The sequence below is a fragment of the Pseudopodoces humilis genome, chromosome 5 (genome assembly GCF_049639895.1).
Source record: "Pseudopodoces humilis isolate 2021_Gansu_Grassland_sample_001 chromosome 5, ASM4963989v1, whole genome shotgun sequence".
In the NCBI taxonomy this organism is placed as follows: domain Eukaryota; kingdom Metazoa; phylum Chordata; class Aves; order Passeriformes; family Paridae; genus Pseudopodoces; species Pseudopodoces humilis.
In genome coordinates, this window is record NC_142204.1 from 52,379,498 (window position 1) to 52,393,340 (window position 13,843).

Below are 13,843 nucleotides of genomic sequence, written 5' to 3' on the forward strand. Positions count from 1 at the left end.
AGCACCATGCATACTATTAATCACTGTAATATTCGTAATACTGGAAATAGCAGTCACAGTTATGCATTTTTCCTTAATTTCCAGCTTTTCTTTCCTTCCCAGCTGCAGCCTTAGTTTTATCAACACAATTTGTTATTACAGTCAGTAAGATAAATCACATTAGGCTGAGGGAGTATGGTGTACAGGGTACAGAAACACAACATGTAGAAAAACCAAATGAAAGAAGAATATACAAATATGATCTATTCTTTTAAAACAAACCAAATACAACACACATGGAATTTATACTCTCAGAATAGCTCTTCCTATAACCTTATAATATCCTTTATATATAACCATATATGGATAACCATTTAACTATAACCATATATCCCTATAATAAACTTTAAGATAATGCTTTAAAAGTGCTTTTGTTCTCTAGCAAAATTAAAATTTACCTTAAGGTCAAAATATTACCTACCTGTAACAGATAGCTGCTGACATCTCTGCAAGTGCAATTCAAGATCTATAATCAAGAAGAATTTCACAATTATTTTCCGCCATTCTTTTCTTTTTTATCATGTGGACACATACAAACAGGTAGGTAGATACACACACAAAACCAAAAGCTGAACAAATGAAAATGAAAATCCCAATAATGTATGAAAACAATACAACAACAAACCAAAAAAAAAAGTAGCAAAAGTAAGCCGGAGACAGACACTGAATATCAAGAGTTAATGTAACAGAGGGGAAGTTAGCCTATACATTAAATAGGAATATTTATTGAAGTGAACACTTTTCAGAAGTATACTGTGAATGATTTGCTGACATAAATTGTATGCATCCCCTGTAATCTTACTGGACATGAACATAAATACGTTATTCTAATACCAATACAGACTGCCTGGTCCCTTTAAACAACCTCTACTACACACAGAGGGCAGCAAATAAATGCAGTATTTTTCAGTTATGGACTGGACATGAAGCTTGACTTTTGCATCCTTTTAGAAATGCCCTGTGTTTCTATGTTAATAATGGCTGAGTAACACAGATTTTTTTAAAAGCTAGAAGCAAAGATACAGACTATGTCCAACCAGCTTTAGAGTTTAATTCTCTTTTAGTTATTCTTATCCTGGGCTAAAAGTACCATTCAGAAAATAATATGGGGTCTGTAGAACTGTCTATAAGATATCACTGTTCTGTGGAAGTGCACCTTACATACACTTCACACAACTTTTCATCCAATGGCTTAAGAAGGGATCCTCAACAGGCAGCTGTTTAGTAGCATTTTCAGTGCCTGTCCCTGCAGAATCCCCCTTCAGAGGGAGGCACTTGCATAACTCTGCTTTGTGATCTAATACAGTATGATTAAGAACATCATCTGTGTTTAAGAATTTATTCACTAACTCCTATGAAAGTATCTTTCCATGTTATATGAAATGCTTGTGCTGGAAGACAGAAAGAGTAATGTAAATTTCCAGTCTAATAAACTGAAGGAATTCTCTAAGGCTTTGAATGTTAAAGTAGCATTACACACACAGAAAAAGCAGTAAATGTGACCTTATCTCGACCATATATAAATTAGAAGAAAGTGCACATCAGCTTTCAGTTGCTCTTACCTGTAACATTGCCAAAAGTGCTGTCCACGTCCATTGAACACATGCTTTCCATATCCTGACTGTCTGTCAGTTCCAGAGATTCTAAAAATCTAAAGATAAATGGCTAAATATTTTATAAACTAGAGAATTTTTTTATACATTGTCATTCACACACACACACATATAAATAAATATGGGACTATACAGACACAACAATTTATTTATTATCAATACACAGGTATAGTGTTCAGACACAACTGTTCCAGCAGAGACATAAAAATCAACTGAGCCAGAAGTTTCAGGAGGTTATATTAATGATGCAGATGAGACACTTTCCAAATCACTTCTGGAACATTAAACACAAAAGAGTGCCAAAAGAAATATGTACTTCTGCAAACAGAATTCCTGATAATGGAATATGGACTTTGGTTACTTAGCCTTTCCTAAGGAAGAAAAAAAGCGTTTATAACTTTTGGAAGAAGTGGCAGATCACTCAGGAGGATTACACAGATGTTACACAGGCAGAAAATTAGAAGTGCAAAATCTGACTAGAACTTAATATGACTACTGCTGTATGAGAACAAAAACAGCTTCTCCAAATATATCATCAACAAAAGGAGGGCTAAGGAAAATCTCCATCCTTTAATGGATGTTGCAGGAAACAACAAGTGATAAAGGATGAAGAGAAGGCCAATGTACTTCATGCCTTCTTTACTTCCATTGTAATAGTAAGACCTATTATTCTTGGAGCATCCAGACTCCTGAGCTGAGAGAAGGATGGAGAGCAAAATGAAACCTCCATAACCTAAGAGAAAATGGTCACTGACCTGCTACACCACTTAAACACACACACACACATGTTTAAGGGGTGGCTGGGATCCACCCACAGATACTGAGGGGGCTGGAAGAAGTGCTCAAAAATCCACTTTCTATCATTTATCAGCAGTCCTGGGTAAGTGAGGAGGTTCCAGTAGATTGAAAATTACAGCAGATGGTTATCTACAAGAAGGGTCAGAGGGAGGATCCAGGAAACTACAGGCCTGTAGTTCTACAATACGAACTACTGAGCCTGAGCTCAGTGCTGGAGGTCACGGAGCAGATCACCCTCTGTATGTCGTCATCATGTAGCACATGAAGGATACCCAGGGGATCAGACACAGCCAGCATGGGTTTATGAGGCATGTCCTGCTTGACCAACCTCATCGCCTCTTATGACAAATTGACCTGCTTAGTGGATGAGGAAACAGCTGTGGATGTAGTTTACCCGGACCTTAGTAAAGCCTTTGACAGTGTTTCCCACAGCATTCTCACAGAGCAACTGGGTGTCATAGATGGGATGGGTGCATATTTGCTGGGTAAAAAACTGGCTAGGCCCAGAGAATAGTGGTGAATGAAGTTACCTCCAGCTGGTGGCCACTCACAAATGGTGCTCCCCAGGGGTCAGTACAGGGGCCTGTTTAGTATCTCTACCAATGACAAGGTGACTGAGGGCATGGCACCCTCAGTCAGTTTGCAGATGATCCCAAGCTGAGCAGGAGTGTTGATCTGTTGGAGTGCAGGAAGGCTCAGCAGAGGACTCTGGACAGGCTGGACTGATGGCCAAGGCCAAGTGCATGAGGTTCAACAAGGTGAACTGCACTTGGGTCACAACAAGTCCATGCAGTGCTACAGGCTGGGGCAGAGTGGCTGGAAAGAGGCTCAGCAGAAAAGGACCTGGTGAAGGAGCTAGAGCACAAGTCCTGTGAGGAGCAGCTGAGGGAGCTGGGATGCTTCAGCTTGGAGGTGAGGAAGGTCAGGGGGGACCTTATCACTTATGTCTACAACAACAGCGTGACAGGAGGTTGTATTGAGGTGGGGTCAGCCTCTTCTCCCACTCAGCAAGTGACAGAAGGAGAGGAAATGGCTTCAAGTTGTGCCTGGGGAGGTTTACATCAGGTATTAAGAAAAATTTCTTCATGGAAAGGGTTGACAAGAACTGAAAAAAGCAGCTCAGGAAAAATGGTGGAGTCATTGTCCCTGGAGGTATTTTAAAGTCATGTAGATGTTGCACTTAGAGACATGGTTTAGTGGGGGACTTACCTATCCCTCCAAATATGTTCATCTTAGTGGTGCTAAAGACATATTCTGTTCTCAAGCTTCTGATTCTTACATACATTTACAATTCTAAACTCTATAGCTGTTACATTAGCCTAGAGTTTTCAAGAGTGACCTAGAGAAAAGGAATTACCTACACATACATAGTACTTACGCTTTTAGCTCCTTAACATCTGGGTTACTTTCTGGCAAGACTCCTATTCCTCGACCATAACAAGTGCCACCATGAAGATGAAATTCTATATGTGAGACATCTTCATTGTCAGCACTTGCTTGTTTCGTATGAATACTGTAAATTCTCAGAAAACTTCCAATCTGAAAGGAAAAAAAACAACCACTTTGATAAGACAAAGTTAGTTATTTACGTGGAAGATTCTAGTGCTCATGAAGCTTCGTCCCTGTTTTAACTGAAACACAGAATGGCTGAAGCTGGTAGGGACCTCTGGCGATTACCTCAATCTTGTGCCCAAAGCAGAGTCAACTAGAGAAGACTTCTTAGGACTGTTTCCAGATGAGTTTTAAGTATTTTCAGGTATGGAAACTGTAAAACCTCTTTGTGTGATCTGTTTATTTTGCTTTATCAGAAAACATTAGTGGCAGCAAAGGGTGATTCAGAACCAGAATAAGCTTTCTTGGTAAATCTAATTCTCAAACACACTTCAGAAGACAGATCAAACACTCCTTTCACAAGGGCACAATCTGCCTTCTATATTCCCAACACAGCCCCACAGAGACTGACATCCTGTGATTTGGCCTAGGAATGATCACACTCAGCAACTGACCTGCTCATCATCGTGCATGGCTTACTGTGTTTACATGTATATGTACATATCTGCTTACTCAGATTTCTCCATCGTATCTTACTCTTACACATTACAGATAACATTTTTTTAGCACCAGAACAAAAGACAACATGCATTAGGAATGGAAAGATTTTGGCACTTCTCCTATCTCTGTTAGATCTCAGGTACATGGAGAATATGCTTCCTGTTTTGTTTAGAATGATTTTGTGTTTTCTGAAACAGTTTTGTCAAGTTACACAAACAGACTTATGCTAACTTATGCAAGCACCTATTAAAAATGAAGTTATGACATGGTGGACACTGAACACATTTTATAACTTTGCTTTTATTTCAAAATATTGCTCCCATTATCCCCCAAAGAAAGCCCACACACCCAACCAAATAAGCAAAACCAAGCCAAATGTTCTAATGGCACATAACATGGTGTCTCAATTACACAGTTACCAAATATTTTTTTTTTAATTTTTAATATGAGATCTAGATAACAGTTGACAAACTACACACACTCAACAACTTGGTTTTATATTAATTCTAAACATCTTTTAAATAGCCTGATAGGAATGAGAAATTAATTTAAATTTACTTCAATTAAAATTAATATTACAGCAGTTCATTTATTAAGTAGTATTTCAGCCTCAACTTTAACCAGTGGAAACTGAAAAAATATTCCTATTAGATTGGATTGGTCATATCACAGTACAACACTTTTAAACACATTTATATATGCATAAAAGCAGATGGAGCAGCAACCTGTGTCTAGAATCCTCCTCTGTATCAAGGAACAAACTATGACTACATAATGCTGGTATCAAACTGCTTTTTTAAACAATAATCACACATGAAAAAGGCAGCATATTTTCCAATTGAGGCAGCAGGAACATAATGGCGCACTTCAGCCCACACCTATTTTGCTTCTGGCATGGAGCTCTTACCAGACTTTTAATTGATCTGCACTGTTAGTAGGCTGCTCATTTTGTTCATTCAAAGCACCACCAGGACAGCTTGTGCATTTAGATGGCAGTTAAGAGGCTTATCCTAAGACTTTTTGTTTTTTCCTTTCCAGATGCTGATTTTACTTAATTATGAATTTCAAAAAAAAGCAAAGGACACTCATATCATAAGACTAATGACTATGAAAAATGCTTTTGGAGAATTTTTTTTAAAAGTTCTCACCTAAGTTCTGCTTATGGAATAAGCATACGTAAATAAAACAGTGTCAAACTACTTCCCTTCCATCAAGAGTAATATGCATATTAAGAGAAAAAAGCTTAATTGACAAATTTCTTTGTTGTATAAAAAATAGTATATAAAAAATAACTATTTTCTTTAGTATGAACACAAAAAATTAAGTACCAGAGAGAGGAGAGCTCAGAAGCCAAGAATACATTTATTAGATCCTTTTCTGAAATTTTATTATTTTATGTATTTTAATATCACTTTGAACTACAAAAAAGAGATGCATAATAATCAGCATTGCCAAATACCAAAAAAGGTCTGTAAGGTTCCGAATGTCAGCCCAGAGATGCCTGGGTGGACAGAATGCTGTTTCTGTGGATTCCTTTGGGAGGCAGCCTTGCTCACTGTAACAGCAGAGAGCAAATGTGTTTGCTGTGAATAAAAATGTTACTGTATTAGAATGTTCTGTATTGTTTACAGAATGCCAGCAGACTGCACTCTTTATATACCTGACTCGGAAGAAATTGTGATCTACATTAAACACTGTGATTTACAGAGCCATCACTAAAATCTAGTACAAACCCAGCTATTACTTGACTTTACAGAAGTTCTGTTATGACCTACCTCGTTTAGAGGAAGTTCATTTAAAAGTGAAATTAAAGTAAGTAAAACATTTCTTGCAGTAATATAAAATATACTAATACCCTATTTTCAGTCTAATTCAAATATGACTATTTAAAGAATACATATTAAGGCTAAAGAGAATTGAAATGCCTAAGTCATATATGCAGTTCCCTGCAACTAGTTAACTAGAACAACTTTTCAGCATAGGAAATTCTCATAATTATTTCAATACATATTGGGTTGTGTTCATAATCACACTGGAATTCAGTGAATTCACAACAGCATGTGTCATTGCAGGTAAATATTCATGTTTGTCCAAAAAGGCACACAAGAAGCTCCCTTTAGCTACAGGAATCACCCAACAAACTCACCTGCACTCAATTTTGCCTATATTTATGGTTGATTATATTCAGTGAGATTTGTCGTCATTTTTATTGCAGCAACAGTCCAATTTTACTGAGTAAATAGCACACAACTTTCTGCAAATGAGACATTTAGGCACCATCTTGGGTAGTAAGAAATAACAAATCCATTTAAGAGTTTAAAGGACTCAAGAGTGGTGTCTTTTAGGTTTCTTCCCTTTTCAATGAGTAAAAAGACAGAAGTAGGGAGAATACAACTCACAGGTTGAAGGAATGCTACCTAGGTCTGAAAAATATGAAGCTAGACATTGTATCCATGTAGCAACTCATTTGAATTGTGTGCTGAAAATGTGACTCTGCCACCACTAGGAAAACAAACTTCTTAGTTTAGTCAAACTACTATCATGAAAGACATGACGTGATAGTCACGTCATAGGAGAAACAGCTGAAAATAGACAAATTCTACATCTGAAGATATATAAGACAAAGAAAATACTGTGAAACTACGGACTAGGACATGTATGTATGCTCAAGGTTACTTGTTTTAATTGCATTATCCATAAAATGCATGGCAACAGAGAATTGATGGTATCAAGCCAGAAGAGGAATGCACTGGGATCATATATTCAGTGAAAACCAGAAATAAGGAAACCTCTGACCAACTGTGGGCAGCTGGACCCCTACTGTGCTGACCACTGACACTCATTCATCTTGATGCTTACCACCCAAGCAAAATGCCCCAGATGGAGAAACCCATGTCATAGACCTATTCCCAAACTTCACAGTAAAGTCAGTGAACCCTGAGAAGTTCTGGAAAACTGGCATAAGGTTAAACAATGTAGAGCAACTGTATTCCAGACAGTTGTAGGCTGGGGCTCCTACAGCAATAAGAAAGCCTCATCCACTCCAGGTACATTGCCAGAGGATAAGGGAAATTCAAGCAAAAGTGGTAAACACCATTTTCTTTGCTTAGTTGTAGGTCTTGCCTTGTCCTTATGCCCCAGGCAATAATCTGCTTCAAAGAGGAGATTTCTGAAAATTCTCTTTGTGCTCTGTTATGGCACCAAATGCTGAAAAGCCACAGCCCTGCCCAGCAGGAAAGGGAGGCCAGTAAATATAGGGGAAAAAATTCTACTTACAGTATCACCTGCAATATACCTTCAACATACCTTTAAAGTTCTCTCCATTGAAAATTTAAAGTATTAGTTGTCTTAGAAAATGAGATAAAGTGCTCATATCTTCAGCGTTCTCTGGACAGACAATATAAACAAGGAGTTTTTAACAAACTCTTGCAGCAATATCCCTGGCATAGTGCTCCATGATTTGCCAAAAATTCCCTGTAATATATTACCCACTTTCTCTGCCATGTGGTACTTACTCAGAGATTCCTTGTCTGAACATGCACCTAACAGATACAATTTTAAAATAAGAACATGTATTTCAGTTTGTTTTTTTCTAATCTGTCCTTCTTGTTATCAAGGTTGTGTAAAACAGATTGCTCCTACATAAAACATAATTTCCAAGCTGCAACTGTTATTGTAAATGGTACACAACAAGAGGCGAGAGTGTAACCTAACAATTTTGTAACAATTTACATTGAAAAAGGCCACTTTGAGCTAGTGTTAAATGTAGAAGACAAGACTGAAAAATAGTGCACTTTTTACTGTTTCTGAAACCATAAACTGTTTCTGAAACCATAAACTAGCAAAATATCTAATCAGACTTGTGAAGGTACATGTGGATCCACTAAACACTTGCCAGTTCTGTACTGCTACATAAATTAATTTTTAAAAATAGCTTTGTGTAACAAGATCCTGAACTCAATAAAATATAATACGTATTTTGTTTATGCTTTTTTATGATATGACATGATTTCCACTAGTATTTAAAAGCCTTTAATAAAATCCTCCATTTTAGGGAGAATTTCCTCCAAATTTTATAATATATATGTGTGTGTGCGTATATACATTTTTATACATAGATATATGTATAAAAATTATTCTCTGAAATACAATTAAATCTACATGTTACAATCTGCAATTAATAAATATTTCTGAAATTTAATTGTCAGCATATCAGCTCTTTTTCTTTGATAACTCCACTAAGACAAGCAATTAAAATGTTGTGTACAAAAATTATCTAATTTGAAACTACTGCAACTTTGGACATAGCCAGAAAGAGAGAAACACCCACAAGAAGTCAAAGAAGTCAAATTCTTAACAATTTCTTTTGAAATGATTAAATCTTCTACTATACAGTGCAGTATCCAGCAAAGGTAAAAATGCTTCAGAAATGGAAAAGAGCAAGTGGATAGGAAACAAAAAAATTCAGAGAGAGAATGAAGATATCCCACGTATCACATACTCAGTATGTGATTCAATTTCTGAATATAAATGGGGGAGAATAATAAAGGAAGAATTATCAGCTACTCAAGAAAATATGTTTTATTAATATTAAAATACTTTTTTCCTTCATATTCAAAACACCATTTCAGCAGAACATCAGTTTTTTACACCAGTTAGCAAGAAAAAAAGTTCTGGAAGAGAACTTGTAAGAAATGAAATACTGCTGTCAGTTTTGTTATGAATTCTTACAAAAAAATTTTGCACTTTGCTATCTGTAATTTACTTATGAACGGGTGTTAATGTATCAAAATAATTTCATGTCTGCTGATAGACCCAGCATAAAAAAAGGCTATTGCTTCTCTTTATTTTCTAGTAAGCGTTTTCTTAAAAACAATCTTGAGCATAGAGGGCAAGGCATGAAATGAAAGATGCATTCTTTGCCAAGTTCCTGTATTCTGAAGCAAGATGGCAGTATTGCTGAAGATCTAATGTTTAATTATGTTGTTGTTTTCTCCATCTAGGCACAATCAACATTACTGACCTACTAAATGAAGATTGCACTGCAAACTGCAGAAACTTATAGAACAGAAAATCTTCTATTGACTTTGGAATTAAGGGTGCTTAACAGGACTACAGGTTTAACACTGCATCGTATAATTTAAAAATAATTCTAAAGCATAGAATACATTTTCTGAGTGCATTATTTTCATTGTCTGAAAAGTGCTTAATTGGAAGAATATTTTCATGGCAATTTTTGGGTAACGAGCCTGTTTAACACATGTTGAAGTTTTGCTTTCAAATAAAAGGCATGGGAAATACAGCAAAAGATAAAGAGGCACATTAAACTAATTACAGCAGAACTGAATTGATTAAAAGCAACTTTTAAGCAGAAAACAGGCCACAAAAAGAGAGAGAAATACCAAACTGTGTATTACCTTAAGTGATTCTGCCAGGTGTACATGATTATCATAGACTAGAATGTCCACTGCTAGATTTCTCAGCTGATGAAGAAGAACTTTTTCCCCTTCCAGGTCTTTTGCTTCCACAGGCACCTTCCATGTGGGGTAGGGACATTTAGTGCCATCCCAAACCTGCAATACATGTAATGAACTATTTCAATGTGCTCAGAATACTTTAGAGTCAGACTTTAACAACTTATTTTTTTATTATTTTGACTAAAAATTATTAATAATAGGAGATCTTAGTTGTAGTCTCCGTCTAAAAGCCATTAAAATACTTGAATTAGACCTTAAGGGATTTTTAATTTATTACTCCTTACAGAGCGTAAAATCACCTCAACAGAGAATATAATCAACTGCTAAGACCTGGCATTTTTTAATATTTAAATAAAAATAAAAATAACAGCTCTAGCTAAACCTCAGCTGTTTATCATCAGCACAGAATGACAAAATATTCTGAGCTGGAAAGGACACACAAAGATTATCAAGTCTAACTCTTAAGTGAATGCTCCACATGGGGACTGAACCCTCAGCCTTGCTGCTCTCGGAACCATGGTCTGAGCAGCTGAGACAATCTTAGGGTCAGCTGTTACAACTATCAAAATTCATCATATGCAGAAGTGTCTGCACTTAATATTTTAATCCTGCTGTAGGGTTTTTTTAACCACTCCAGTATGTGAAAACTGAGTACACAGCATTTACTGACCTATTACTGATGATCTCCTATATCAGTATACACTGCTAGTTACCCAGAACATATTGGAAAAACATCAGTACTTAATCTGTATTTATTAACAATAATTCTAAAACTTGTTTGTATAAAGCTGATACTTGATACACTCCAAGTACTGAAATATCACCAGTTATTTTTTAGCTATCAAAGTGTTGTGAAAACGTAAGCTTACTGACAGGCTTAACACCTTGAAACAAAATCTTACTTCTTAACATAAACATTATCCTGTAAACCCTAGTTTCCTGAGTTTCTGAAAATATACTCTTCTCAAAGACACAAAAATAATGGTTTGATATACTGGCATAGTAAAACAAAAATCTAGAAGCAGTTGGACTATACTTCTGAAATTCCGCTTTTCATAGGATTTCATACATGTATGTTCAACAGAAGAACCTATCTTCCAATTTTCAGATAGTTTGTGATATCAAGGTGCTTTGTCCCACGAGTTAGGCACTGCAGATGGCAAGAAAAAAAGACACTAAAGCCTAATTTTTAAAGGATTTCTTCCCCTTATGCTTAACTGCTTTGGATCAACAGGCCCACAGGAAAAGATCTAAGAATCAGCAAAGCTATGTATAAATGCACTAAGAATAACTCATGGAATATGCATCCAAAATCAAAAGATTAAAGGGAAAACTGTTCATAGCGAAAATGACCCATGACATCAAATTATGTTGCCAAATAAGAGTAAATTCTGAAGGACCCAGATAATGAGGTGGTGTATGCTGCCATAGATTTAAAAAAGCCTGTTATCTTCTGATCCTGTACCATGAAATACTTAAAACCACCTTTGAAAGAAAGGTTGTCTATTGCTTGAATTATCACATCTTTTCCAGAACTCAGCTTGAAAACAGATTTAGTGCATACATATTACAAATTTAGTCACTCTGACGAAGTAAAGAATCTTATGTTTGTCAAGTTTTCCATTATTTTTCAACTGGCTTTACTTGAGACACTTTGGTAATTGTACACTGGAGAGATGATCTGACAAATGGATTAAAATAACCTGCATGCTCCCTGATCAGAAGAAAAGCATGGTGACTTAGTTTTAAAATGCCCTTTACCAGAGGAACTAACAGGGTTGGCACCAGGGCACTTTTTAGAGGAATTTATAAGCTAGTGGTTTTGGGTTTTTTCTTGCACAAATATAAAAACAGATAAAGCTCTCTACCTCAGGACCTTGGCAGCTCTATTTTCCACAAAACATGAAAACATCCCAGTTTTCTGGTGCTGGTTTCAAAAACGAATACTGGAATAAAATCCAAAACTGGTTTAATTAATTTTGAAAGAAAAACAACAAATGGTTCTATTACTAGTCATGAACAGACTGGAGCTAAAGAAAAGTTAGTGGTAACATTTTACCACCATGGTAGAAAAACACTGAAATGGGAGAGACAAAATACCTGTTTCTGTCTTCAGCAGAATATGCTCATCATACAACTTACCTTAATGTATACAATTTAACTGACAGAAAGGAAGAAAAGAGTAGTAACAAAACTCTTATAAAAGGCATTAATGACAGAATAATTTCTATAGTGTATTCTTTAGTCTTCACCAATCTGAATAACAAAATTCTCATAAAATGGTAAACAGTAACAGGTCAGTGATTATGCCTTGTCCAACTCTACTGCCTTGCAAATAGGAATTAATTTATCAAGTGTAATTTAAAAGTTATGCTACAGGTGATGCACAAAATTGCTGAAATTCATTTCAGTTGTCTTTGAAGCACTCTCCACCAGGTACATGAGATCAATGCTTAAAATAATCATGATTTTTTTAATAGTACAATCAACCATTAATTTACCTGATATACTTGGAATAAAATAAATGCAAATAATAATTATAAAATGCATAACAAAATTATACAATAAAACACTATTTAATGAACAGTCAATTTGAGCTGATATTGAATTGGTTGTTTTGTTTGATTTATTTTATTTAGCAAATCAAGAAAATAATCAGAGATCTGTCTACAAGTTTTTAGAAATGTTTCTTTTCTATCACAACCAGTATTTGATATCAGAAATGGATTTTACCACTGTTGAAAAATGGAGGAAATTGGCAACACAATATTAATGTAGCTTGTCCAATGTATTCTAATACATATTTAAGTATTTAATATTTTATGCTAAAAACTTGATGTACCATTATTTGACCTCAAGCTTTTACCTTCATAAGTCTATCCTAAGATTTCCCAAAGTAATCACCTTTACTACACAAAAGTGACAAAATCCACTTCAGTTGTTACAACACAGGAAAGTGTGTAAAAAAAATATTAATTTAAGAATTAAATTGACTTGTCTCCATCCTTGCAGGAGGTCCCTCAATGCTGAAGATACACTTATTGATGAACAACTTAATTACAGTCCACAAAGTAATGAAAATTTACTGGGTCTCATTTGACATCTCTTTCAAAAGGCATAATTAAATGGAAATATTTGTAGCAGTTGCAGAATATGTTACAGCATGCACTTAAGGTTTCTTCTGTGTAGCAATGCATTGCTCTGTATGAGAAAAATCTTTACTGCTTCAATGAAGGAATAATGGCAAGTGCTATTTCTAAAAATATTCTAACAATACAGTTTAACACAGTAGAACCAATATATTATTTTATGAAGTCATAAAGTGGAAAATAACAGCTTGTAATTACTCATGTTTTAACAGTCAAGTAAAAAATAAATACAGAGGAATTCTGGCAGAGCACCAGACTGATACACTGGAACTAAAACTAGGAATATTATGGAGACCTCCCTTCTATTTAGCTAATGTGAAGGATCACCTTAAGAATCTGCTCTCTTGTTCCATGGCACTTTGCATTTTGTACTTTCAGTGAGCATGGATGCCCAAAGTGCTCATGTATAACTAAAAGAAGCTACCTGAAATCCATCATGATAGCATAATCCATTCATTCTTTTTTAGGCATGCTATTTACTGCACTAATCATATCCAGCAAACCTAGAAAAAGAAGCAGTAAATGCTGCTAACTAGAAAACAAGTTTAAACAAGTTTTATTTATCTAAAAATCTTCATGAAATTTTGATCTATATAATGCCATCTTAATAAACCTCTCTAAAAAACCAAACAAGGTGATCAAAGACAACTGGGCTTTCTATTTTGTTTTCATAGAATCGAAATAGCCAAAGATCACAGATTTGCTTACACTAAAA

At 35.5% G+C, this 13,843-nt stretch overlaps 1 protein-coding gene across 4 annotated transcripts in view; it reads right to left on the bottom strand.

Annotated features, from left to right (window-relative positions):
* Nucleotides 1-13,843, bottom strand: part of POT1 (protection of telomeres 1) — a 59,272-nt gene that overhangs the window by 12,407 nt on the left and 33,022 nt on the right. For all 4 annotated transcript variants that reach the window (XM_088055691.1, XM_088055690.1, XM_005519220.3 and 1 more), the window contains 4 exons: nucleotides 9,920-10,075; nucleotides 3,829-3,989; nucleotides 1,602-1,690; nucleotides 461-505 (listed from right to left, as the gene is read on the bottom strand). In XM_088055691.1, coding sequence (XP_087911817.1) covers nucleotides 461-505; nucleotides 1,602-1,690; nucleotides 3,829-3,989; nucleotides 9,920-10,075 — 451 coding nt within the window. The remainder of the gene's footprint in view (nucleotides 1-460; nucleotides 506-1,601; nucleotides 1,691-3,828; nucleotides 3,990-9,919; nucleotides 10,076-13,843) is intronic.